Below are 25276 nucleotides of genomic sequence, written 5' to 3'. Positions count from 1 at the left end.
TCAAATTTATGTCTATAAATATAATTATATTTATAGATATATAAATGTAAATATAATTTATATTTATAGATATATAAATGTAAATATAATTATATTTATAGATATATAAATGTAAATATAATTTATATTTATAGATATATAAATATACATATATACATATAAATGTCTAACTCCCTACAAATAATTAACAGTTGATAACCAAAACAAAAGTCAAACTTTATTCAACTGAAAGTTTAGAAATCAGCCTAAAAATGAGCTAAAACAAAGAATCTCTCTGGAATTTATCCAGAAATAATTTAAGGGAAACTAAAATCGCTAAAAGCTTCCAGCTAGCAAAAATGCTAAAGTTAGCAAAAATGCTGAGGTGTTAAATGAATCAGCAGAAGTGAGTTAAATGTGTATGATCCAGTGTCGACACTTTAACAACCTGACTAAACTACTGGGACAATGTTTAGAAAGTTGTTGCCATGGTTACCGTGGCCAGCAATTACGCTTACGATGTCAAAGTTCAAGTCCGATGTCTTGTTGACCCACTCTCTAATTTCAACCAGATTCATTAACTTTCATGAGGACCAGATGGACAGGAGAGCGAACCGGGTTGACGGTACCGCAGGTTGCTCAACCAGCTGCCGGTTGCCAAAGGCGTCACTCGGTGTTGCTCTGTTGGGAAACGCTGCAGCCACGCCTCACATTCCTCCGATCAAAAGCTGGAAACACCCACCCATAAACAGTTCACACACACACACACACACACACCCACGCCCACACACACACACACACACACACACACAGCTTCCAATGGCCGTGAGTAACGCTTCATTCAAATCCTTCATTCCTGTAAAGCTGATCTGTTGTGACAAAGTTGTGGATCACAAATGTCCCAGAACATTTCTGAACATTTCTGAATAAATTACCTACATCACCTCTTCCAATTAAAACCATATTATTTTACAGAACATAAAGTTATTTATCTGACTGTAATGTGGTTCCTTCTCTTTCTGAACCGACTTGTTGACCTTGAAAGCAGCTGATTGTGAGTTGGCAGGTGAAATGTTGTGGTCGGTTCTCGGCTCCTGCAGGGTGCGACGCTAATAAAACAGAAACGTGCAGCGGAGGGGAGCGTCCAGGTGAGCTCAACCTTTACTCACAGCGGCAGTAACTTACGTAACGGCCTGAAGGTTCGGTACGTCTGCGGTTAGACGGCAATAATCCTCCGTTTCCTTCTTGCTGATGTTGTTTTTCTTTCGATGTATTTGTAATGTTAGTTTTTCACATTCCATTATGGTTTTGAAGAGATCGTCATCATTGTTGTACATTGTTTCAAATAAAGTGATTGAATTACAAAAACAGCAGACAAACTACTAATCTAAAGAAAATGTGACAGTCATCCCACATGTATATTCAAAACTATCCAGACTCTGAGGCTAGCTATGACGTTAGCTTCATGAGCAAAAGTAAACAGATGAATACATTTAATAATTCTAATAATAACTCTTTAACAGTTTCAAGTGTTGAAGCAAAAAACATTAATGTAAAAATGCTAACAGTTTTCAGGACAATGCTAATGCTAGCTATTAATGCTAAAATGTATTCAAAATGCTAACATGCTCATATTACTGATCTTTAAAATGAAAATGCTTATAATTTATAGCAACATTAGAAATAAATAAACTGCTAAAATACATGGAAATACTGATGCTAACCATGTTTTGACATGCTAACCATGTAATAATTGTTAAAGCTAACTACATAAAGATGTTAAAATACTGCTAGGATTGCTAGCAGAAATATGTCAGATATTAAGCAGGAGATGTTATGATGCTAACATAGTTTAGATATTATTACCTGCTGAGCTGCTTAGACAATAACTGATCATTGTTTGCAAGTTAACAGTTGAAATATAAAGGTTAGCACAATTTCCTGATATGCTAAAGCTGCACTGACATATTGATGAGTTTTTAAAAACAGTTTTTTAACAACAATGCTAACGGCTTAATTGTTATTTGTAACACACTGAGTGATGCTGCTGTTATTTTATGAGGCTAACACCGAAACGCATACAATGTTTAAGCTAACATTTCTATTTAAAATGTTAATTAAATTGGTGTAACAGTATAGATTAAAGTTTTATTTATATTTAATAACATAAAAAATAAAGTTTGCTCCCAAGGCTAGTGGATAAATTTTGCAGTTTTATCATACTAAAGGTTTTGTGTTATGAATTGATAAATCTAATATTTTTGGACCAAATATTCATTGAAACTCATTGAAAATCTGTTGTTGTTGAAGTTCAACCTCTGAAAAACTTCAGCAGCTTCTGAGCAGCACAGAAATATTTCAGTTATGCAACCCAGCATGTTAAAAACAGTCGAATTAGAACCGACTCTGTTCTCTCTGCTTGTTTACTCAGCAGGTTTAAACACGAAATAACAAAGAAAAATGATATCAAAACCAAACAGGAGGGCAGAACCAGGTCCGGCCTCAGGCTGGGACAGATTACCGGTTCTCAACGCTTCTTATCTCTGAGTTCTGGGACAAAACGTTGGACAGGTTGTGATTATAAAAGCCACAGACATACAGCAGATAGAACCGCTTTATCACCCTGACTGGTTTCTCCAATGACTGGATGTTTTTCAGTCTCAACTGGACCTGAACCTCCAGGGATGAATGTGATTAATATTTCATAAAGCAGATAAAATCTGTTCAGGTGACTGAGGCTGAAAATGATGATAAAGTTGAACTCTGGAAAACATTTGACTCAAACATGAGCGTCCATGTTCCAGTGGAAACCCGACCGCCAGGTCGACGAGTGCAGAGACCCGGTTCAGGTTCTGTTTGTCATCACGTTAAAACCAGAACCTGGCGACCCGAACCGCAAACAGACCGGCACAAATTCAGATCCACATTTATCAGCCTGTGTCTCAGAGGTCAGAAGGTCATGAATCGCATCAGTTTTGGGTTTCAGATCATTTATTCTGTCATCCTGGGTCAACATGAAACTGGATGAATTAATGGGAGAATCGCTTTATAATCCAGTTTCTGCTGCTTCTAAAGCAGATGAAGCACTTAAAAAAAATCCAGTTGTTTTTGGGCAATAAATTGTTTTCTGGTGTTTGGAAAATGAGCCGCTTCAAAAACCTTCAAAATGTACCGACACAAATCAGGAGGCACTGCCTGTTACCTAGCAACCCCGGCAGAGTTCCATCCGTTACCTAGCAACCCCAACAGAGCTCCATTTCATTTGGTGAGCTGGTTTTCCCGCTGTATGCTCTGTACAATGGCTGCTGGAAAAGACGAGTGTTTCATTGTTGACTTACCATCTAGAAACCACTTGCTGCATTCTGGTTGGTTGTAAAGGAGGCTCCACTTCTGCTTGTCAAACATGTATGGTTGTATAACTGTGCATCTGTTTTCACGTGCGAATGTAAACGTTGAGTTGGGGGGCGTGGCCAACAGCAGGGGGCGTGGCCAGCATCAGATTATTTGTATTTAAAGTGACAGAGGCCTCAACACAAATCAAAACAGAACTGAGCAAACTGAAATCTCATTATATGATTAACTAATAGTTATGATTTAAAAATGATTTTAGTTTTTTCTGTAACCCAACAAATTCTGGTCTAGTTTTTGTTTTGCATAAACCTTTTTATCCTGTAATAGGAAAGATTATAAATAACTTTCTACAGAAACCAAAATCTAGTCAACAATTTTAACTAAATTTGTTGTGAAAAATGTGAAGTTTTAGTTAAAGATGTGATTTTGTGGCAGTGAGGGAAGGTCGTTCTTTAAGTCGTGTCAATCAGCTGCTGATCTGGAATCATCAACCGACGCCTGGCTTTGAAGTCGACTTGATGGATTCACATCAAAACTAATACTTTGAAGCATGTGAACTATTTTCCCTGCAGCGTCAGGTAAGCTGACGTCACATCGCCGGTGGGAACAAACCGAAGAACCTCCTGACTGACGCATCACATCTGTCATCCTGAGCGGCGTCTCGCCTTCAGCTGAGGCCCAGAGGCTCCAGGCAGCTATTAGCAGAGCGCTAACGCCGAGCCGCAGCATGGCTCTGCACATGGCTCTGCACATGGCTCTGCACATGGCGCTGCACATGGCTCTGCACATGGCCGACAGGTAAACAGAGAAAACAAGCTGAGAACCCAGGTCTCTACCTTTGGCATTAATGGCTGCTGGAGGGAACCGTACAACTTTCTCCTACTACTCTCCAGTTATTAACATTCATTTTCTGTTTTGTGCAAATGCCGGGGCCTGTTTATGGCAGAGCCGTTTCCCCACCTGATGGTCCGGTAGATTCAGTTTGATTTGGACCAGAACTTCACCATCTGCTCCACCTCCAGCTGCTCTGAGTCAAACCAACCTGTTCCCCTCCTGGCCTGTGGGGGCGCTGCACCAACAACCACTGAAGGAAACGACACAAAAACCTCTGAAGACACTGAGAGCAACTTCCTTCTTCACCAGATGGAAACAAGATGGAGGCATCAGTGCTGTTTAGTTAGCACTGCTTAGCACTGCTAACTAAACAGACATGATATTTAGCAGAAGCTAAAGCTAAAATGCTAACCTTAACTCCTTGAACGAAATTTTATTAGAAATAAGAAATGAATGAAGTGATTGGAAATTGTATTATACATAAATGTTTTCCTTTGTTATTTGTTTGTTGGTTTTTAGAACTTTATCTTTCGATCTGCTTCTTTTTATGGCCAAATAATTTTTGTTTCAGCAACCAGAACATTTAAATTTAAATGAACATCCAAACATTTTGAGTTAGAAACAAAGTTAAATAAATCAGATGGACTAAATGTCAACGTCTTACTGAAACTGTATGGTTTATATTTAACTGTCCTTTTTCATAAAACACAACCAATCACACAAGAACAAATATAAAAACGACAGAAAAAAGTCCATTTTGAATTCAACTCATTATTGCAGTTAAACTGGTACAGATTAACAGATTACAAAGCTCATGGCACAGTCACTGAAAAAGAGAAATGAGGCGTGTATGTACAACAAGGAACGAAAAGTTAACAGCTCCGCTAATAGAACCGATGGAGGGGAACAAAATGAGGATCTGTAACCTGGGAGACGAGTATACAACAAAGAAAATATGAAATGAAAAATTTCAAAAATAACATGAACTAAAACACATTTAGCAGATTCGATCCTAGTGTTTGACCCAGGTCCAAGTCAGAGCAGCTCAGTCTGAACGGCAAACACTAAACACTGCGACTGCAGTGCCTTGCTCTCCATCCGATCCGTTTTTGGGGAAATAGCTGATGAGATTGTTGGCATTATATTAGCAACGCTCCAATCTTCTCCTAATATCATCATCATATATTAATCTCCAATCAGGTGCTGAGGGTTTTCCATTCATTCAACATTTACACGCCTTCTTCCAGATAACAAAAGCAGTCACAGTCGACCCACAGCCACCAGGGGGCGCCGAGCTGATTTACACTCTTTGGCTACCAGAGTTAGTTGAAATTTGTCCAAAAATTTGTTCAACCATCCAAAAGACGTTTCCACAGATGTGTTCAACTCGCTTTTACAGTTTAAAAAAAATATCCAAACGCTGTGATTTTTGGCAGGAATCTATCAGGACTGTTGGCGAGTCGGCTCTGACCGAACCAAAACCAAAACCAAAGGTTGGCACCGGTAAAAATCAGCGTTCGCTGTCGTGATCGTCGTGCCTCTAGCGTTTCCACGGAAACCGGCTGATGACTATTTACACACATTTCTGCAACTGGAGACGTAAGGAACGCTGCGAGGGAAAAACAAACGGGAATATTTTCACTTCTGATTCCTCAACTTGAAACCCTTAAAGATAAAAACGTAGTAAAAATAAAAAACAAATGAGTTCTGAACTTTTGATCTCACTACATTTTCAATGTGACACATTTTTTTCAACACACACTGAATTGTACTTTTTCATCTTTTAACAAAAAACAAAAAAGAAAAACGGTACAACATATTCCTAAAACACAAAATAACAACCGTCTACATGTAAAAATATAACTTTTACATACACAATTTCAAAATAATGGTAAAGTTTGCAATTTTTGTTGCATACAATTTACAAATGTCTGTGTGTTGTTGTTGCTGTGGAACTCCGGTCCCGTTATTTTTGTCCCGTGCAGGATGCCGTACTTGCCGTAACGAAGAATACGGAGCAGTCAAGGTGAAAATTTCTAACACTGAGGGGCGTCGCCGTTTTCTGTCGGTTCAGTCTGTGACAAAATAACTCCTCCCCAAAAACAAACACTGATAATATCAATAAAAAACAGAAACGGCACCCTCGTTATATATCGTATATACTTTTGTACATTTATATATAGATCGATTTATTTATTCAAATAGATTCTTTCCAGTTTCCTTGCCTCCTGTTGGATGTTTGGGATTTGAACGATGCTGCTGGATGGCGAATTGAGTTCTTTTGTTTCCCTTTCGTTTAGTTTTTTTATTCTTTTTACAGTTTTTCTATTAGACATGTAAACCAGAACAGACAAAAAAGTAATAAGAAACAAAAATCATTCTTTAAAAAAAGAAAGAGCAAGAGAAGAGGGGCAAAAGAAAAAAATAGTTTTACAACAAACAACCACACACTGAGTACTGAAGACTACATTGGCTTACGGACAAGCCGATCAAATATTGATAAAAAGCCGATAAGCTATAATACAAGAAGAGACGCAGTTGTCCACCGTGGACAGAGGGTTGGACAGGAACCTGGGGTTGGGGCTATGGAGGACTGGGAGGACTGGGAGGACTGGGACAGGGGCTGGTCTCGCTAAATCGAAGCGTCTACTCCAGAACACGCCGTCTACTTACAGGTAAGCATACAGTACATTAAATACAGTTTATTTTTTTGTTTTATTTTTTATCCAAAAAAATACTTTTTTTAACCTTTTTATCTTTTTTTAAATTCCCAGGTCTGGTAAAAAACCTGACTGCATAGAAGCTAACCGCTAACAACAGGTTTCCCTAAGCTTGCATCCTATTAAAAGACCAGGAAATGTCTTCCTCCATGATATGGACTCTAAGAAAGGCACGTCGGTTCAACTGTCAGTGTTCAAATTGCATCGGTTGGAGGTCGGGGGGGTAAGGCCAGTTCAGTCCAGTAACTGGGATGGATTGGTCAAACTGGGGTGAAAGGAGGCTTCCAGACTGGGAAATGTCCCAATGGTTTCATGTAAGTTTTGATGTATTAAAAACTGAAACTGGTTACAAAAAATTACTTTTTAGAGTATTTTTACTTTTACTTGAGTAAAATTTCTGGATTTTCTTCCCACTGAATGAAAATCAAAACTGTTTTAACCGAAACCAGACACACACCTGGAGTTTCTGTTAAAGGTTCAGAAGTTTTTCACTTAAACTGATTTGGAAAAATTTTGTCAAATTTTGTTTTATTGCTACTTATATGAATTATTGTCATTTTGGTCCCTAAAATACTAAAATATCCACTTAATTCTATATTTTGGCTCAATTGAAAGAGTTATTGATGATGATGATGCTGTAGGCAGGAAAGATCTCCTGTAGCAGTCTGTGTTACAGTGAACCTGAAGAAGCCTCTGACTGAAGACAGTCTCTTGGTCCAGTTTGTCTGATGATGTCATTTTTAAATATTTCATCAGTTACTCAGTACTAGAGTAAACTTCTCTGCCAAATATTTTTTTACTTTTCTCACCTCTGATTATCGTCCAGGAATAGTTGTTATGGTAACGGACCTTCGTCATCCTTGATTTTTAACGACTTGTTCATGTTTGAACTTAATTTAATTTCCTGTTTAATGGAAACTGCCACTGTGGAAGTAAAGTTTCCACTTCCTGTTCTGATGCTGCTGGTGAAGATGCTCCCTGGTCCAACCAGGATGAACTCTGAACTTTAACGCCCTGCGGCGGCCATCTTGAAGCCCCCTTTCACCGGTGTCGGAGCGCGGGCAGGATTGGGATCGGAGCGGGAATGCTTCCCCGTCGCCATGGTGATTGTTCCCTGGCCTCCTCTGACCCTCGCTTTGTGTTTCCATGTTGGAGCTCTTGATTCAAGTAGCGAGGCTCAAGGAATGTGATTCGCTTTGCTGTCCAGTCCAAGTTTCCCTTCATCTCTCCGTGATTTGTCGAGCTAAGCTAGCGTTAGCGCCGTTTGGTCTGCTCAGTGACTCTTCGCTCTATCCGGGCCGTTTGGTCGCTAATCCCAAGCGTTTTTGTACTTTTACCTCTACAGAAACACGATGAGTTTGTGCAGGTTTGCAGAGAAGCACCTAAGCGCTCCTGCGGGGTGCCGGTTTGTCTTCTTCCTAAGCTTTCCTGGGGAAGTTTGAGGGAGTTTTTTTTCAGAATCCTCTCCGTGTGCGTGTGAGGAGGTGAGGCACAGCTTCATCCACAGTGCGGCGCTAGAGAGCCGTGTCGAGGCTGCGCTCAACCGCTGCGCAAATGTTGCGTTAAAAAACAAGAATCTCTTTAAACACTTTGTGATATGTTTGCTCCCTCCTTAACCCCAACCTTCCTCGCTGCCCGACTCAAGTTTTTAAACTTTTTCTGTTTTCTTACACACATATATATATATATATTTACTATATATATCTATATAGAGCCTTTTTGTCCTGGGAATGCTGATAAAACACGTAGCACAAGAGTTCCTTGGGCGGATCCAAAGAAATTTGTCCGTTGCCGTTTCGAAACGTCCGGAAAGCGACGAATGCGATTCTGAAGTCCGATTTTCTCGACTGAAGAAGAAGAAGAAGAAGAAAATGGCGGCGAAGAGGAGACGACAGATCACAGAGGAGACGAAGGCGGATCTGACCCGGAGGAACTACTTGGTCGGGCTGGAGCGAGAGGCGGCGCGCGTGATTGGTTGGTGGAAAACGCCGTCAGAGGAAGTGGTCACTCATCATCCTGATGAACTCTGGCACCTTGGACCTGCCGAGGAAACGGAAACCGGGTCAGAAGAGGCGACTTTACAAGACGCTGTGCTCGGGGTGTCCAAAGTGAGGCGCGGGGGCCACATGGAGCCGTTTGCAATAATCTGAAAGGTCCAAATTTGGCCGTTTATTTGGACAGACTTTCAGAACCTTTCAAAACAAAAAGCGTTTTTATTTTTTCAGTCGTAGTTTTTGCTTTTTTAAAATATCTTAGTAATTTGGGTCACAAACATCCAGAAACTTTTTACCCAACAGACATTAAATTCATAAAAATACCGCAAATGTTTTGGCAGTAAGGGTGCGCCATATAGACTTAAAGATTTATCACAATATCTTTCAGTATTATTATGATAACGATAAAAGTGACAATAAGAACAATTTATTCTTTTGTTTTAGGCAAATATGTTAGGGAAACGATATCAATAATCGATATTAATTCTGCTGTTATGGCCGATAATCAGTTTTTATCAATATTCTACAGATTTGACTATAGTTTTTGGAAAAAGGTACATCGACACAGTTGATGTTCCGATATATTGGTACGTCCCTAAACTGTACGGATAATCAAACAGAAATATTGCAGAAATAATCCCAACAACACGGATTGTCCCCAGTTCTGGGGATTTTAAACATCATTAATTTAGTTTATCATGAAAATGATAAATCAAAATTCTCACACAGACAAGAAATTTATCACAATAAATGATAAAGAATACAATCCCTGTTGTTTCTGGAGCAGAAGTTCTCAAACTTTTCAGCCTTTGACCTCTTAAAAACATAAATAGTTATTTAACATTATTTAAAAATACAGGAATTTATTTTCTAAAATTTGTATTTAATTTTAACATTTAAAATGTGTATTACATTTTAATGGTACATTTATTTACTTAATTTTGCCCCATTTGGCCTTCCATACACTAAAGGGTCATTATTATGATTTTAAAAATCATTTGCGACCCTTTACTTAACGTCTCATGACCCCTCCAGGGTTCCCGACCCGTAGTTTGGGAACCGCTGTCAAAACTTTTTCTCATATTTGTGATAAGTTGTTCTTTTCTGCTTTGTTTCATTAAAATTTTGCAACTTTAATTTCCTGCTGATGATTTGGCCGGCTAAAGGCAAAAAAGAAAAAACCACAGAAGAAGAACCGGGCGTATTTCTACATTAAAGAAAAGTGAAAAGTTAATGTCAGCAGCTGCTTCAGTTCATCTAGGAGAGAAAAACAATTAAAAGGTTAAAATCTGTTTTCAAGTCTACAAAGTTAAAGAGGAAATAAAGTTAGAGGCAGTAAAAGTTCAGCCAATCAGAGACGTTTTTACTAAATGATTATATTATTATTATTAAATTAAAAGTCCATTGTTGATTTTAAAATCAAACCAGACGTTTTATTCTGAAGTTATTCCAGTAGAAACATCTACATGAGAAAAGAAAACCGTCCTGTGTAGATATATTTATATTTATCCTAATTTTGGTTTCATAGCAAATTTAAAACCAACATTTGATATTAAAACTAGTTTTTCAGCAGTTAAAACTCATTTTTTATTCAAATGTTTCTAATAATTCTGTTATTTTTATAAATTTGTACATTTTCTGTCGTAAACTTCAGTTTTTTTCAGCAGTTTTCAGTTAAATTTCTGCTAAAATTTTATATTTAAACTCATTTTTTAAGTTTTGAGTCAGTTTTCTTCCATTATCTTCAGTTTTTATTTCTTCAGCAGATGCTTTTCTTTTTAAAACTTTTCACTCAACAGTTTTTGACCATTTTCAGTTAAAAATGTCCGTTTTGAATCTGCTCTGTTCTTGTATTTCTAATATTACTAAAAATGTTTAAAGTATGAGGAACTTTCTGCTGTTAACTTCAACTTGATCATTTGCGATTTTGCACGAAATGTAAATTTTTCTGGTTCGTCGTTTGATTTTCCGTTGAATCCTGAAAACATGAAGCTGAATAATCTGAAGCCAAATGATGAGAAATTAGTTTTTTGGCCTGAAATTTAGGAAGCTGATGATCTGAGTTAAAGATACGACAGCAGGTTAGTGCAGAAGTGAAATCTTCTGACCATTCAGGGGGAGGAGAGTTTGCTGCGGTTTACATTTGTCCCATGGGGTTTGGTCCATCGCCCATGGCAGCGGCGGCGGCGTGGTGGGCGGCGGCCAGCGAGAGGGGCGTCCCATCTGATGTGACGGTGACCTTCTCCTCTTCGCGGCGCTTCAGGCAGGCCGCCTTGGGGTTCAGGTTCCTCTCTGGACACAAGAAGAACAAAAATCATTCGTCTTCTGATGATTTCTATAACTTTCTTTTATACGGAAGAGGATTAGTGCCACTAAACAAAAAGAATTCTGAATTTTTCTCAAAATTTTTACTTACACCTAAAAAATCAGACTTTTTCTGAGAAAAAAAAATCAGAATTCTGATTTAAATCTCAGAAGTCTTTTATTTTTCTCTTTAAAGTTTTTACTTTAATTTTAAAATTCAGACTTTTTTTTCTTAAAATTTTTACTGCAACCTCAAAATTCAGACTTTTCTCAAAGTTTTAAATTCAATCTCAAAATTCTGACTTTTTTTCTATGAATTTTTACTAAAACCTAAAAATTTTGACTTTTTTCTCAGAAAAAAATTTAATTCCGAATTAAATCTTTTAATTGAGTTCCAGAATTAAAAGTCTTTTCTCAGAATCTTTTCTCCAAACTCAAAATTCTGACTTAAATTATTTTACTTTCCTCTAAATTTTTACTTTAATTAAGGTAAAAATTAAATTTGTACTTTAAACACATAATTCTGACTTGATATCAGAAAATTAAAGTCTGAATTCTGGAAAAGAAAAACAAAACAAAACAAAAAAACCCCATGAACTATTTTTTATCATCTTGATCAAAAATTATCTCGTGCAAATAGAAAACTAAAGCAACAGGTGTTGCTGCTGCCCCCTGCTGGACCAGGCCTGTCAGTGCAGGCCCCAGGTCTCCGCCCTGATCTCCTAATGTTCTGGTTTGGCGCTGACCTCTGACTTGCTGCTCCAGACTGAGGATGACGGCGACGGCCTGGTGCAGGATCAGTAGCTTGGTCTGCGGCTTGTCGCTCTTCAGGTGGAGCTGCACCATCCTGCCCAGCTCCTTGAACGCCTCGTTGATGTCGCGGACGCGCAGCCGCTCCCGGGCGTTGTTGGCCATCCTGCGCTCCCGCTCCCGCTCCATCTTCTGCTCCGGACTCAAATCCTCGTCGTCGTTGTTGCTGGAGTGATGAAGGAGGAGCAGCGAGGGGAGGAAGAGGAGAACCAGGGGAGGGAGGGAGGAGATTTCAGGATAAAAGAGGTCAGTCTAAATTTACACGGCTTGTGCAGGCTTCACCAAATCAAATTTAAGACTTTTTAAGACCATTATGAAAAGATTTAAGACCAATATCACGGCAGAGAAGTTCAAAAGAAAAAAACTATTTTTTGTTTTTTTTTGGCTCTTGGCATCAGCTTTGTTCTTCTCACATGGCATCGAGCTCACTAGTTAGTTAGCTAGTAAGCTAGCTAGTTAGTTAGCTAGCAAGGATTAGCAGCTTGTTACGGTTAGCTTTAGCCGCCCTGAGTCATCAAACGCAGTGGCTCAAAAACCTACATACAATATATAAATTTAACAAATCCTGCTAAGACAAAATTTAAAACCTGTGATTAATGTATTTGAGGATTTTACAAAATGAATTTAAGAAAGTCTTGCATGAAAAATAATAAAAAGTTTATAAATAAGAAAATATATAAAACATCTTTTAAATTATCAGCTTTTGACTTAAACAAAAAGAAACAAACGGTGTTGCCGAGTCTTTTGATCTTTTTTATAGTAATATTCTCTCATAACTCAGGAAAAAATATTGTGAAATTTCTATCAAATATTTCTAAAGTAGGTTCAGAAATATCAAAATCTGTGATTTTGACTGCCAAAGAAAATCTGAAAATCTGTGAAATCCTGTATATATATATATATATATATATATATATATATATATATATATATATAATATATAATATAATATATATATAATGGCCAATGGGGAACAATATTGGATATGAATATTGGCCCATATTTTAAATAAATCAATTCTTTGTTTTTTTCCCAAACTAAATCAAAGCATTAAAAACACCATCATCATCATCATCATCATCATCATGACATTAAACATGGCCGCCACCATCGGGTACAAACTCAGGGTTCAGGATCCAAATGTTTCAGATCTGGTCGTCCTCCAGGTCAACAAAGGAACCAGATAAACGGTTAAATGCGTTTATCTTTGGAGGAGTGAAGGCCGAGCGGTCGCAGCCGGGCCGGGTCGCCGTGCTGTCGGCTTCCCGCCCAGGGCGCAGCGGGGCGGCGTTCGTTGGGAATATAAACGGAGGGCTCTACTCTGTTGTGTGAGAAGCAGCTGAATCCAGGCTCAAGACCGTGGAGAGACACCAAGTTAACCAGCAGCTGCATTTCCACTCAGATCCGCCTCTCGTCCTTAAAGCTGCAGCAACTTTCATATAAAAATATCTTTTTACACGTCTGTAAAAACTGACAGTTTAATATGAGACAGATAATCTGTGAAAAATCGACCTTCTCCACCTTCTCTCTAAGCTAGTATTGTCGCTGGAAGAAATGTTCTAACAGCCAGTCAGAGGCAGGAGGCGGGGCTTAGCGCTGTCAATCATCGTCGTTAATGCACTCCTTAATACTCTAATGACGAAGAAACAACTTACTGTTACAGGAAAACTGTTTAACCACTGCTGTCATGGGTGGCTATGCTAACTAGCCTTAGCATTCACAACATGTGAGGAGGAGATCGATCATTTCTCAGATTGTTTGTCTCAAACATAGCGACAGTTTTAACAAATATGTAAAAACCTATTTTTAATGAAAGTTACATCCTGCAGTTCTACAAGCTGCCAGTAGAGGCAGCACTAAGAGGCAGACGCCTGGTGGAGGCAGGAAGTCTCTGAGGTTTTCAGCTGATTCTCATCACACTGATCACTTCATCAAAGTTCAGAGGCTGGTTCCCAACGCACCCACAGGGCGTGGGGGTGCGTTGGGAAGACGTGCGTCCCAGGCCAGCTGAGGGGTTTGATGGAAGCGAACGTCTGGGCGGTAGGCGGGGTTACCTAGATCTTGACCTCTCTATGCCCTTGAGCTCCTTGTCCAGGTCGTCCTTCTTGTCCAGCGACTTGTTGTCCTGCAGCAGGTTCTCGTCTCCCTCGTCCTCAGACTTGATCTCCGAGCTCACCGAGGACGTGCTCTGACCCTGGAGGCCGCCGGACAGGGCTGCGGGGGCACCGCAGGGGTCAAAGGTCAAATAGAACAACTGGAGTCGAAGGTCAAATAGAACAGACAGGGGAGAAACTAATCCCATTCTCAGTGCTTCAACCAAAAGATTAACTGGTGACACCATCCATCCAACCAACCATCCAACCATCCATCCATCCATCCATCCATCCATCCATCCATCCAACCAACCATCCATCCATCCATCCAACCAACCATCCAACCATCCATCCATCCATCCATCCATCCAACCAACCATCCATCCATCCATCCAACCATCCATCCATCCATCCATCCATCCATCCATCCATCCATCCATCCATCCATCCATCCAACCAACCATCCAACCATCCATCCATCCATCCATCCATCCATCCATCCATCCATCCATCCATCCATCCATCCATCCATCCATCCAACCAACCAACCAACCAACCAACCAACCGCCAACTTGGTGTCTCATGACCCCTACTTTTGGAACCCCTGATTAAAAAAATCTGGGGCAGAGTAAAATAACAGATTACTGTAATAATAATAATAATAATAATAATAATAATAATAATAATGGACGTTTGGACATTTCTAGCTGCTGTCAGTCATGATAACTGCATCATTTCCAGCCAGTAATCGTCTAATAACGACGGGACGGTAACTTGTGATCCGTCTCTTTAACATGAACAGGTGATGAAGAGGAGTGAAGGTGAGACCTGCCGCCTCGGCAGTTTGACAGAGTTATGAAGGGATGCAGAATAAACGAGCAGCTTCTGGTTCTCCTGCCAGAGCCCAGCGTTTCTTCTCCTCTCACCTCATTACCCAGCTGGCTGTGGTCGCCGCTGGATGAACTCTGCTGCCAGCCGACTCATTTTCAGCCTTATAAAAACAGAACAGCTCAGGGATAATTTGCTGCACACTGAGCTCAGACCGCCTTCCTCCTCAATATTCACTCTGCAGATTTGTTCTGCCCCTCTTTAGCTTTTTAACGCTCAGGCAGTGAAGTGCTCCTCCAATTTATTCACAAAAACTTTTTCAGACTCATTTTCTGCTTTGTCTGCAGCTTATTTATTTATTTTACGCTTTGCTAAATGAAGGCAGAGTTTGGTTTATTAGGAAGAAATGCACTGAAATGTTACAGGATGGATTTAAAAATGTTAAAATTGATGCTGCTATGATGATCGATAACTGATATTATTTTGTTAGCAAAACAAACATTTTGTTGAACTATTCTGAAAACATTTTAACTTTGGAAACATTTTAACTTTGAAAACATTTTAACTTTGAAAACATTTTATGCTTTAGCATCATTACTAACTTTGAGTTGTAGATTATTATTAGTGTTACAGTAGATTTAAGATGAATGTGTGGGCTTTTCAAAATAAAAGTCCAACTTTTAAAAGTGTAAATACAAAGGTTTGTATAAAGTATGAATGAACCTAAACTAGCAATAAACACAGGTCCTGGCCTTTCAAAATAAAGGTCTATCTTTATCTTTATTAAATCCAATTCATAAATTGGATTTTTTATGAAGTGTGTATAGAAGCAAAGCAGTGATGAAAAAAAATATGTTGGACCTTCAAAATAAAAGCCTTCCTCATTAACTGGCTTCCCCAGATTAAACCTGCTAGGTGGGACCGGCGCCAGGCCTTACCGCGGTACGGGTCAGGCTGGCTGAGGTCCGGTGAGGTCGCCGACTGGACCGGCAGCTGAGGAACCGACACCTGACCCCCCATGGAGTGGCCGCCACGTAAACTGCCCACGCTGCCGCCATCTTCTCTGTGAGAGCCCACCTGCAGACAAACAGAGGAGAGCTGTTACATCCTGCCTGCAGAGGGCGCTGTGGGGAACCTGAACACTGCAGGGAGCAGAGAAATCCACAGATTAAATATAACAGGATGTTTTACATTAATGTTTATTTATGTTGAATTTACTGGATTAAACTGGATTCATTTGGATTAAAATAAAAAACATCTGGATTATATTTGAATTTAAGACGAACGAACTGTAAATTTAGGAATTAAATATTTTTTAATAATAATCTTAAATTTGACTTTATTCATGCTAAATGTGTTGGATTAAACTGAAATTGGAGTGAGTTGGTCTAATTTATTTTAACAAATATGATGTAATTGGAAATAATTGATTAAGTAATTGATTAATCTGGAGAACAGAGATTATTTGTATTAATCTGGACTGTAATGTTTAGTAATTCACTGGATTAAATGAATCAGTTTAACACTAGTAGAAAACGATGTTTGGAGTAAATAAATAGGAAATAAGAGTCGTTGATGTTTATTTGCACCAAAATAACTGATGCTTTTATTATTCTGGGTAAATTCAGGTTGAAATATTTAAATTATTTTTGATGTTTTTCTCATTCTGAAGAAATGTGATGTTATTAAATGTTTTAGATGACAGCAAAGGAAGAAAAAACTCATTTAGGGAGGATTTCTTTGACTGATCATTACAAATGCAGTTGTTTTATTATGAATTATCCTCCCTATAAACTGTATTTTTCTAAATAAAGCATTATGTCCTAAAATTAAGAGCTGACATTTGATTTTTATTCCTTTGTTTGCATCTTTTTCTGCTCGTCTGTAGATGTTGCAGTCCCGCCTGTGCCCAGCAGAGGGCATCGTCCATCTTTCTAACAGCAGAACTTCTTCTTCAGGAGTTTCCACCTCTGCGCTCCGTCCTCTCCCATCTTTCATCAGTTTTTATGTCGATTTTAGATTCAAATTCAAATTTAGACGTCAGAAATTTAAATTTCTTTTTGTTCTGGAAGTCTGGGCTTTCTTTTTGTTTTTCCCTGTTTTTCCCCAGGGTGTGTGTGAGAGTAGTTTACTGAATCCTGTCCATCTGTCTCCCACACACACACACAGAGCACAACTGACAATTATCTTATTGCCCATATGTTTAATTGTGGGATTTGTAATTCCCAGGGCTGCGCGCGGCTTCCAGTGGGGACTGGCGGCGTTGGCACCGGATGGGTCCCGACTCGTTCTGCGTACGGCTGATTGGGGTGCCAACGTCTGCGGGCGCCACGCGCCTCAAACGCCCGCTCACTCACCGCCGTTTCCCTCAGCTTTGTTTTTAATTTGGGACGCATCGGCAGGAACGGTCAGTGGATCCGAACCGAGACGGAAAGTCAAAATTTGCCTCCTGACACATTTTTCTGTTTTTTCTTTGTTATTTTTAAATATTTCAGATCAAACTAATTTTAATATCAGAGAAAGGAAATCTACAAAAAGCTGTTTTTAAATGATGAAACTGGAGTTTTCCAGCATTAAGGTGATTTTGATAAAAATCTGTAATTTCCATCATACCGCATCAGATCCATTAATAAATAATGATCATTTTTATTTCCTCGCTTTCCCTTCTAAAAATCTAATTACAAATAACATTTTCCATGTTAGAGTTCGCTAATATTAATATTTATTCTTGTAAAAAAATGTAGCCTACGCCTTATATTTTGTGGTAAAGTTGACCTGAATCCAAAGTCCAAATAAATGAAGCTGTAACACAAGATGGCCGCCCTGGACGTGATGACATCACTCAATGAGTTCATTGGTGGAAAAAAATCCAGATTTTTCCAAAAAATAATTCTTCAAAAAACAAAAATTTGATTAATCAATAAAACTGATTTATCGGCCAGCCCTAGACTCAAGTCCAAACTTTGATTAGGCCGCTCCAGAAACCTTTGTTTCTGTTTTAACGATCATCAGAGTTTGATGCAGAACCAAACTCTGTAGATCAGAATCTGATTACAGCAAACAGGAAACGTTTAAACCTGTTAGCTGGTTGTGCCACATTTGGCAGCAAAAACTATTTTATCTCAGTGTTACTGAGTTCTGTTCACTAACGTTCAATCCACTTTTATCCAACTCCTGTCCGTTTGCCTAGGAAGTCCAGTTTGTACCATAAAACCGAACTCTGGTTCGGTTACAATCCATATGTGAACGGCAAGCGGACCAGAGACCGCTCCGAAAACAGGAAGTGGACTACAGCGGAGGGCATTCTGGGTAAATGCAACCGAAACAAATGCTAGCTAGCCAACGCTAGCAGGAGAAAAGGCTCAAGAAATCCTTAAATCGCTAAAATCTGATGACATTCCAATTTGGTAAAGAAGGAAGTTGCTCTCAGTGTCTTCAGAGGTTTTTGTGTCGTTTCCTTCAGTGGTTGTTGGTGCAGCGCCCCCACAGGCCAGGAGGGGAACAGGTTGGTTTGGGTCAGAACCACAGCAGCTGGAGAGGAACAGATGCTGCAACCGAGTCTCTACTGGACCAACAGGTGGGGAAATTTTCTTTTATACACTTTTAGTCCAGACTTTGGAAAAGTGGAGAATCAAATTTGTGCCGTTATTAAACTTCAGTCCGGGGCCACATGAAATCATTCTCAGGGTCCCAAATGGCCCCCGGGCCACACTTTGGACACTCCTGGGTTAACCTGCGGTGAATCGATGTGGATAAAATAAAAAACTTGGATGCAAATGGTCTTTAATTAAATCTGAACTGATTTCAGAAAGAATAACTTTGATTTTACTGAATTATTTGATTTTTATTCAAACTGGAGAAACTTTATTAAACTGAATCGGCTTCCAAACCTTCCGGCTGAATTTATTTAAATTGAATTTCTTTTAACATAACTGCATTATGTTAATGTATAAACCCGGTCCAGTTAATCCAGTCCTGTTTGGAGCGGCAGATATGCAGCAAAGCCCACTTTCAGTTTGCTGATGTGCTGTGGAGTAAATAAAGTGATTTTGGGAATCAAATCCCAGTCTGCCGGTTAATCCAGCTGGCTGACAGCGCGCTCCTGCCCACCACATGCCAAACTCCCCGCTCGCTTCATGCAAATATCACAAAATGTCGCCGGCGCTCGGCGGCGTGCGCGCTCCTTCCCCGACCTCCTTCTTCTCGCTCCTTTGTTTATTACTTGCAGCTCCGTCTTTTGCTCTGCCTTTCATCGCCGCCTGGATTCCCAAATGCAAAATGGCAGCAGGGAGGCAGGCAGACAGGGTGGCGTTCATTTTTAATGGAGGGTTTTTATATTTTAAGAAGCAGTCCCTCATTTAGTTCAACGAGGAGGCGCAGACGGAGAGGGAAATATAAATAAGTCAGAAATAAACCGATGCTGGTTTAGTCAGAGAAAGCCACGCCCGGTTTCCCACCTGATGGAGCTGAAAAAACCGCATGGAAACACAATTTAACCTCAAATTACTGTTAAATATGTCAATAAAAACTAACAAAACAAGACAGATAACATTTATATGTGTGGAGGAGGCAAAGTGTGAAACAAGTTAATATAGTTATGTGTGGTGGTGCGTTCAATGACCCTCAAAAGTCTGAAAACTTATTGTTTCTTCCAGTTAATGGCTGCTACTGGACCAACACACATTTAGGAAAGTCCCAGGTTCTTTGAATGCATCACCAAAGTGAGATATTATTAATTATGAAAAAAAATATTTAAACAGCAAAAAGTTTAATTTTACTGAACAATAATTATCCTCACAAATTATTATTAACATTATGATAACTTGGACAAAAACAACCTAACAGTTAAGAAATCCATAAAGGTTTACTTTCCAGTAGTTCTGGTGAATATTGATTATTCCCCATGAAGTAAATTTCCACTTCTGATGTGATGAACTTTACCTGGAAGGCTGACAAACAGGAATTAAATTTATCTGCAGAATCAAGATGTTGAAAACTTTAGCATATCATCACCGCTCTTCATCATTTCTTTTTATTTCCTTCATCCTATTTGGTTTTTCCACTGAGGAGAAATTCCAATAAAGCCGGCCGGGATAATAAAGAATCGCAGAAGGAGACGGGAGCAGCGGAGGTGCTGAGTGGCTGTCATGTGTAATCCTGCTGATCGTCGCAGAGAGAGAAACGGCAGGAGGAAGACGAAGGAGAGGAAAACGGAGAGGAATCTCTGGGCTGAGATGACACACACATCCACCGACAGATTCATCACGCGGCTGTAAACAGTAACGGACAAGTCCGCTCCCGAAACCGCAGCCACGCCACCGACAGGAGAAATGTTTCACCAACTCTGTAAATTGTAATATTTCATCTCATATTAGCCGGATATCTGCAATTTCCAATTGTCGTTTCCAATTATCTCAGATGAAGCACATTTGGCCACAAAAAAGGAGAAGCGGAGGTAATGAAAGTGGAAGTATAATCTGAGATAAACAAAGACTGTTTAGGTTTAGCGCTCTGGAGCCGAGCGCCGGCTCGACCCGACAACAACACTCTGGAAAACTCAACCGTTCTGCTGCGTTTACAGGAAACTACAGATTCTACAGGTAAAAACCGTCGACTTGGTGACAAACTCAACCAAGGCTCAGGTTTTTCTACATTCAACAACTTTCTACCATCCAGCCAGTTTTTATGTTTGTTGGGTTTAGACGGTGCTAAGATGTCAGATCCATTCAAAACATGCAAATCTTTCTAACCAGACAAAGCCTTAAAGAAGAGTGGCAAAAGCAAAGGAGGTGGATTAGCAGTGATTGCCTGGTTTCATCCAGATCTAACACAGAAATATCGTCTCTGCACATGGATATTAATCTGCTCAGATTTCATGATCATCCTGAGACTTCAGGTCTTCAGTCAGAGGCTTCTTGAGATTCGTTGTGAAACTGACTGCTACTGGAGAAGCTTCCTGTCCACAACAGCTCCAAGGTTTCCCCCAGAGAACCTGCTAAGCCCAGAGTTTGGGCAGCCGTTCATCCAGCGGCTCGTCGTGTTTTTGAGTTTAAAAACGTTTAAAGTTGGCAGAAAATTAAAAAATTTCACTTAATAATAATGTGTTATTGAAAGATTGGAAGATTAATGCCTGAACACCAAAGTCTTAAAAAATGCAAACATTTTAAAAAGACTAAAATAAACGAGCAATGCTAAGCCTGGTGGGGGCACAAGTAAAGCCTGGTGGCCCGCCAGGCTGGTAGAACACTGGTAGAAACCCTGAACTCTGAAGATCTGAGCTGGATGATCTGAGTTAAAACAACATTTGATTTCCGTTGGGATGAATACAGAGAAATGAACTGAAACCTCCGTTCAACAGAAGAGAACAGAATCATTCTCTATTCTAACAGATATTTCTGTTGGACTGCGGCTCTGAATATATAAACGTTTAAGTGTTGAAACATTTCAGACCAATGTTCATGAAGTAAATCTGTTAATATTAATTCAACATGTTAAATCTACACATAGGAACTCTTAATAAACCCCAGCCTCTCAAATATCCTCCAGTTTCCAAATAATAATAATAAAAACCAATTTATTGCTTCGTTAAATCAAAGTTAACTGTGATGAACCATATTTTTGGTTTATATCAATAGTTACACCCATATCTTGTAGAATAAAGACTAGAATGGAAACCATCTAGTACAGGGGGGTGAAGAAAATCTTCCAAAATTCCCCCAAAGTGCAACAGAACCAGTCAGGTTCTGAATGCAGAGATTTAAAGTGTAAATAAAGAAGTGAACATTCCCAAACATGGCCGTAAAGCGCTCAGTCTCTCCTCTGTGCAGAATGAAGGCTCTGACAGAAAGCACCTGTTACAACACAGCAAACTGTGGAGGCTGGAAAATGCTGCAACATTTTCCAGTGGCGTGACATGCATGCATGCATGTGTTCCTCTAATGAGCCTGAAACGAACAGAGGAAGACGTGTGGCAGACTCTGCTACATGTCACACAGAACGAGAAATTATGAAAATTTAAAGAAAGATGAAGGGGAAAAACTGAGTCACAGGGAAAAATGTGAGGCAGTTTGTTTTTATTTGGGATTAAGGTTCAAGTTTCTGATCGGATTCTTCATAAAGAGACAAAATGAGCTTCAGGCGACTAGAAATGCTGAACTATTTCTAAACAAATTAAAGGTAAATATTATAAAGTTGGTTAGAAATATGTAGCAATATCAGGATTTATTGCACAATTTTTAATTTTTTAAAAATTATTTTCAAGATATTTAAACATTTTTCCACAGGAAGCAGCTGTTACTTTTCTCTAAAATAACAAAAGACGGCGACAAGTTGAGCATAAATTCTGTACCTCTGATCCCAACACACCTGAACTATTCAAACCAGGAGCAAAACATAAGTCAAACTTATATATGACAGTTTTTACTGGGAAATTCACAGACCCCAGATTTTTTTTGCATAAATGCGCAATTGAGTTTATTGCAAATTTTCCATTTCCAGTTTCAGTGATGCTACCTCCCACCTGTAGGTGGCAGCATTTCTTCTACTAAACTGCTGTCGCCTCTCTTACTTCATGTCTGGTTATAGCCCGCAATGCGACGCGTAAAAAAAAAGTCACATTTACCGTCAGTCGTAAATACAAATATCGTAAATTTCCTTGCAAATATTTTTTTATGTAGCAACTAAAAATTTGTGATTTTGACGGCAAAAAATTACAAAAAACTAAATCCTGGAGGGACTGATAAAACTAAACTTACTAACTAAACTAAACTCCTTAAATCCTGTTAATTTTCTCAAGTTTAAACCAGGATCAGCATTCAATTATTTTACACAAAATGAAAAAATTAAATAGAATATATTTTTGTATAAAACTAAGATTTTAGCTACTTTAATAGTTAGTATATATATAGTAAGTTTTAATTTGTTACCATTTGGTGTGAGATGTTTTATTGTACGTTTTATAATCTATTTTCGTCTTTGTAGCACTTTGAGATTTCTTTGAAATGTAAGGTGCGTTACAAATAAAATGTATTATTATTATTATATACATTATATATATATATATATATATATATATATATATATATATATATATATATATATATATATAATCCCATCAGTTTTGCTGAATTTTCAAACTGAATTTTTTCTTCATTTACTTAATTACAAATGTTTCTTACAAAGTTCTATATTTTTCCAACTTTATGTATTTTTACACAGATATGATGAGATTTATTTATGAGATAGAAACCCAATGCATAATGTTGCATTAAGCAATTATGAAGGTTGTTTAGGTTTATTTATCTAATTATCTTTATAAACAACAGGCTGCACACTGATGTGTAATGATCATAACCTTTTTTTCTTCATAAATATTCATAAAGCGCCGCACACTTTTAACACCGAGACTAAAGGTGAACTTAATTAAAATTACAATATTACCATATTTTAGCACCCTTTATTAGCATACATTGTACTTTGAATAGGACGCAAACATGCTTTCAAATTAATGAGAACCAAACAAATTTTGGTTAAAATCTAATTAAAATATGAAAAAGCATAAAAGGAGGAAACGTTGCAGCTTCCACCCCACAGACTGATGTTCAACAAATAAATCCTTTTATCATCAGATGTTCAGATAACTCAGACTGTCATGTTGTGCTTGACAATACAGGGAACATTAATCTGCAGAAATCAAAGCTCTCGCTCTTCTGAAAGCTTTCCATAAGATTCTCCACAGCAGGGATTAGTTAAAACAATCGTCCATGATATCTCTGCTCAGCGTTCACTGGAACAACTACTAGCACAGAAGTAAAGGCAACTTTCATCAGCTTACAGGAATGCATTTACTAAAAGCACAGCATTACAAAGCATTAGGGGGTTTTACGGCAAAGTGACGCAGATTATGAGTCAACTCACTTACTGTAACGCTGCTTAATGGAAGCAGAGAGCAGCGGGGGGTTTCAGTCGCTTAACCTTTCCCATCTTTTTCAGAGTCGCCCTTCAAACTCATCAGCTATGCAGTAAAACAAACAGCAGGACTTTATAGCGGCAGAGAGAAGCATGACTTTCCAGACAGCCATTATGACTTAGTTAAAAGAAGCCGCAGTGCCCACAACGAACAGAAAAATGAGCCCGGTCTCCAACAGCGCGTGACATCCTGGATTATTTCAAACACACACAAATCTTTTCAAATAGTTTTTCATGTATGACATCGAGCTAAGTCTTTTGTTTGCAGATTCCTAAGTAATTAAAAGAACTGAATAAACCCAAACCAGGCCACGTTGGTAAAAGTCACTGCTTGAGGTTTCTTGTGTAGCTTTTAGTTTTAACCTTCCTAAAACATGAATAAATGTTGTCTTAATGTACTCCGATGGTAACTAGTCTTTTACTAGCATAGTTAACGAGCTATAAAATCAAATTTAAAACAATTCCTCTGTTGCACAGAGCAACACTTTCAGGGCTGTTGCTTCTTTTCCAGGAAGAAAAAGTACTTTTAGCATAGCTACCGTTCTTTAAAGAGACGGATTTTACCTGAACACGAAACAATAATCCCTGAACTACTCTTCTGTTTTTAATAATGGCTCATTTGTTTAGTAAAGGTACAATTACATAAAGATAAGTTAGAAAAAGTATCTTTTGTTTCTAAACTGCCAACACTTACTGAGAGTTTTTCCTCCTTTTGCCAATGATAGTTAGCATGCTATAGCTATAAGTTAGCATACCAGCTATTCTCAGCCGTTTTTCTTCTTTAATTGCCTTTTTTGTTACAATGCTAGCTAAATGCTAAAAGCAGTAGGTATTCTCAGAAATATGCTTTTTCCTCCAATCATGAAATGTTTGTTTAGCATAGTTAGCAAACTGTAAAGCTAAGAAACAGTCATCATTACTACAAACTATTTTTCTTTTCCAATGATTTATCTTTTGTTTTATGTCAGAATGCTACATTAGCCTGTAGTTTGCTATAAAATTAACTTAGCATAGCAACTTTTCTAAAAACAGTAACAGCCTTAGAGCTTTTTGTAGCCGTGACAAGTTTATTTACAAAGTTTAAGCAAAACTCAAAGGCTAGCATGCTAACGGTTCAACAATCAGTAAATAATAGTCAAGTTTTTTCTCCTTTTCCAGTGATGATCAGGTTTTTAACTTAGGACACTGCTAAGCTAGCATGCTAATTCCAGTTTTTACCGCTATGAAAAATCATGTTTATGTGGAAAAGCTGTGCTAATCCTAGCATATTTAAAAAATTACTATTCCAGATGTTTGTTTTGCTAAAAATGTTAACATTGCTCAAAAAGCATAAGAGACAATAACAAACAGTTTCCCACATCGTTAAAAAACACAACTTTAAGAGCATGTTATTCTG

The 25276-nt window shown here is 38.5% G+C and overlaps 1 protein-coding gene and 1 long non-coding RNA gene across 10 annotated transcripts in view; one reads left to right on the top strand and one right to left on the bottom strand.

Annotated features, from left to right (window-relative positions):
- Nucleotides 1–772: 772 nt before the first annotated feature.
- Nucleotides 773–5102, top strand: LOC116724985 (uncharacterized). The gene is made up of 2 exons (XR_004340301.1): nucleotides 773–1127; nucleotides 3903–5102. It is a non-coding gene; the product is annotated as an uncharacterized LOC116724985 (long non-coding RNA).
- Nucleotides 4916–25276, bottom strand: part of tcf4 (transcription factor 4) — a 176419-nt gene continuing 156058 nt past the window's right edge. For 4 of the 9 annotated variants that reach the window (XM_032570801.1, XM_032570803.1, XM_032570807.1 and 1 more), the window contains 5 exons: nucleotides 15852–15990; nucleotides 14047–14206; nucleotides 11929–12158; nucleotides 11020–11170; nucleotides 4916–8924 (listed from right to left, as the gene is read on the bottom strand). In XM_032570801.1, coding sequence (XP_032426692.1) covers nucleotides 8876–8924; nucleotides 11020–11170; nucleotides 11929–12158; nucleotides 14047–14206; nucleotides 15852–15990 — 729 coding nt within the window. In that variant the 3' untranslated portion in view covers nucleotides 4916–8875. Of the gene's footprint in view, nucleotides 8925–10986; nucleotides 11171–11928; nucleotides 12159–14046; nucleotides 14207–15851; nucleotides 15991–25276 lie in introns of all 9 variants that reach the window. The other 5 variants (XM_032570805.1, XM_032570802.1, XM_032570809.1 and 2 more) reach the window with 3 other exon arrangements.

Source organism: Xiphophorus hellerii, chromosome 8 (assembly GCF_003331165.1).
Source record: "Xiphophorus hellerii strain 12219 chromosome 8, Xiphophorus_hellerii-4.1, whole genome shotgun sequence".
Taxonomy (NCBI): domain Eukaryota; kingdom Metazoa; phylum Chordata; class Actinopteri; order Cyprinodontiformes; family Poeciliidae; genus Xiphophorus; species Xiphophorus hellerii.
The sequence above is the reverse complement of the archived record's forward strand: the minus strand, read 5'-3'. Positions and strand labels throughout refer to the sequence as shown.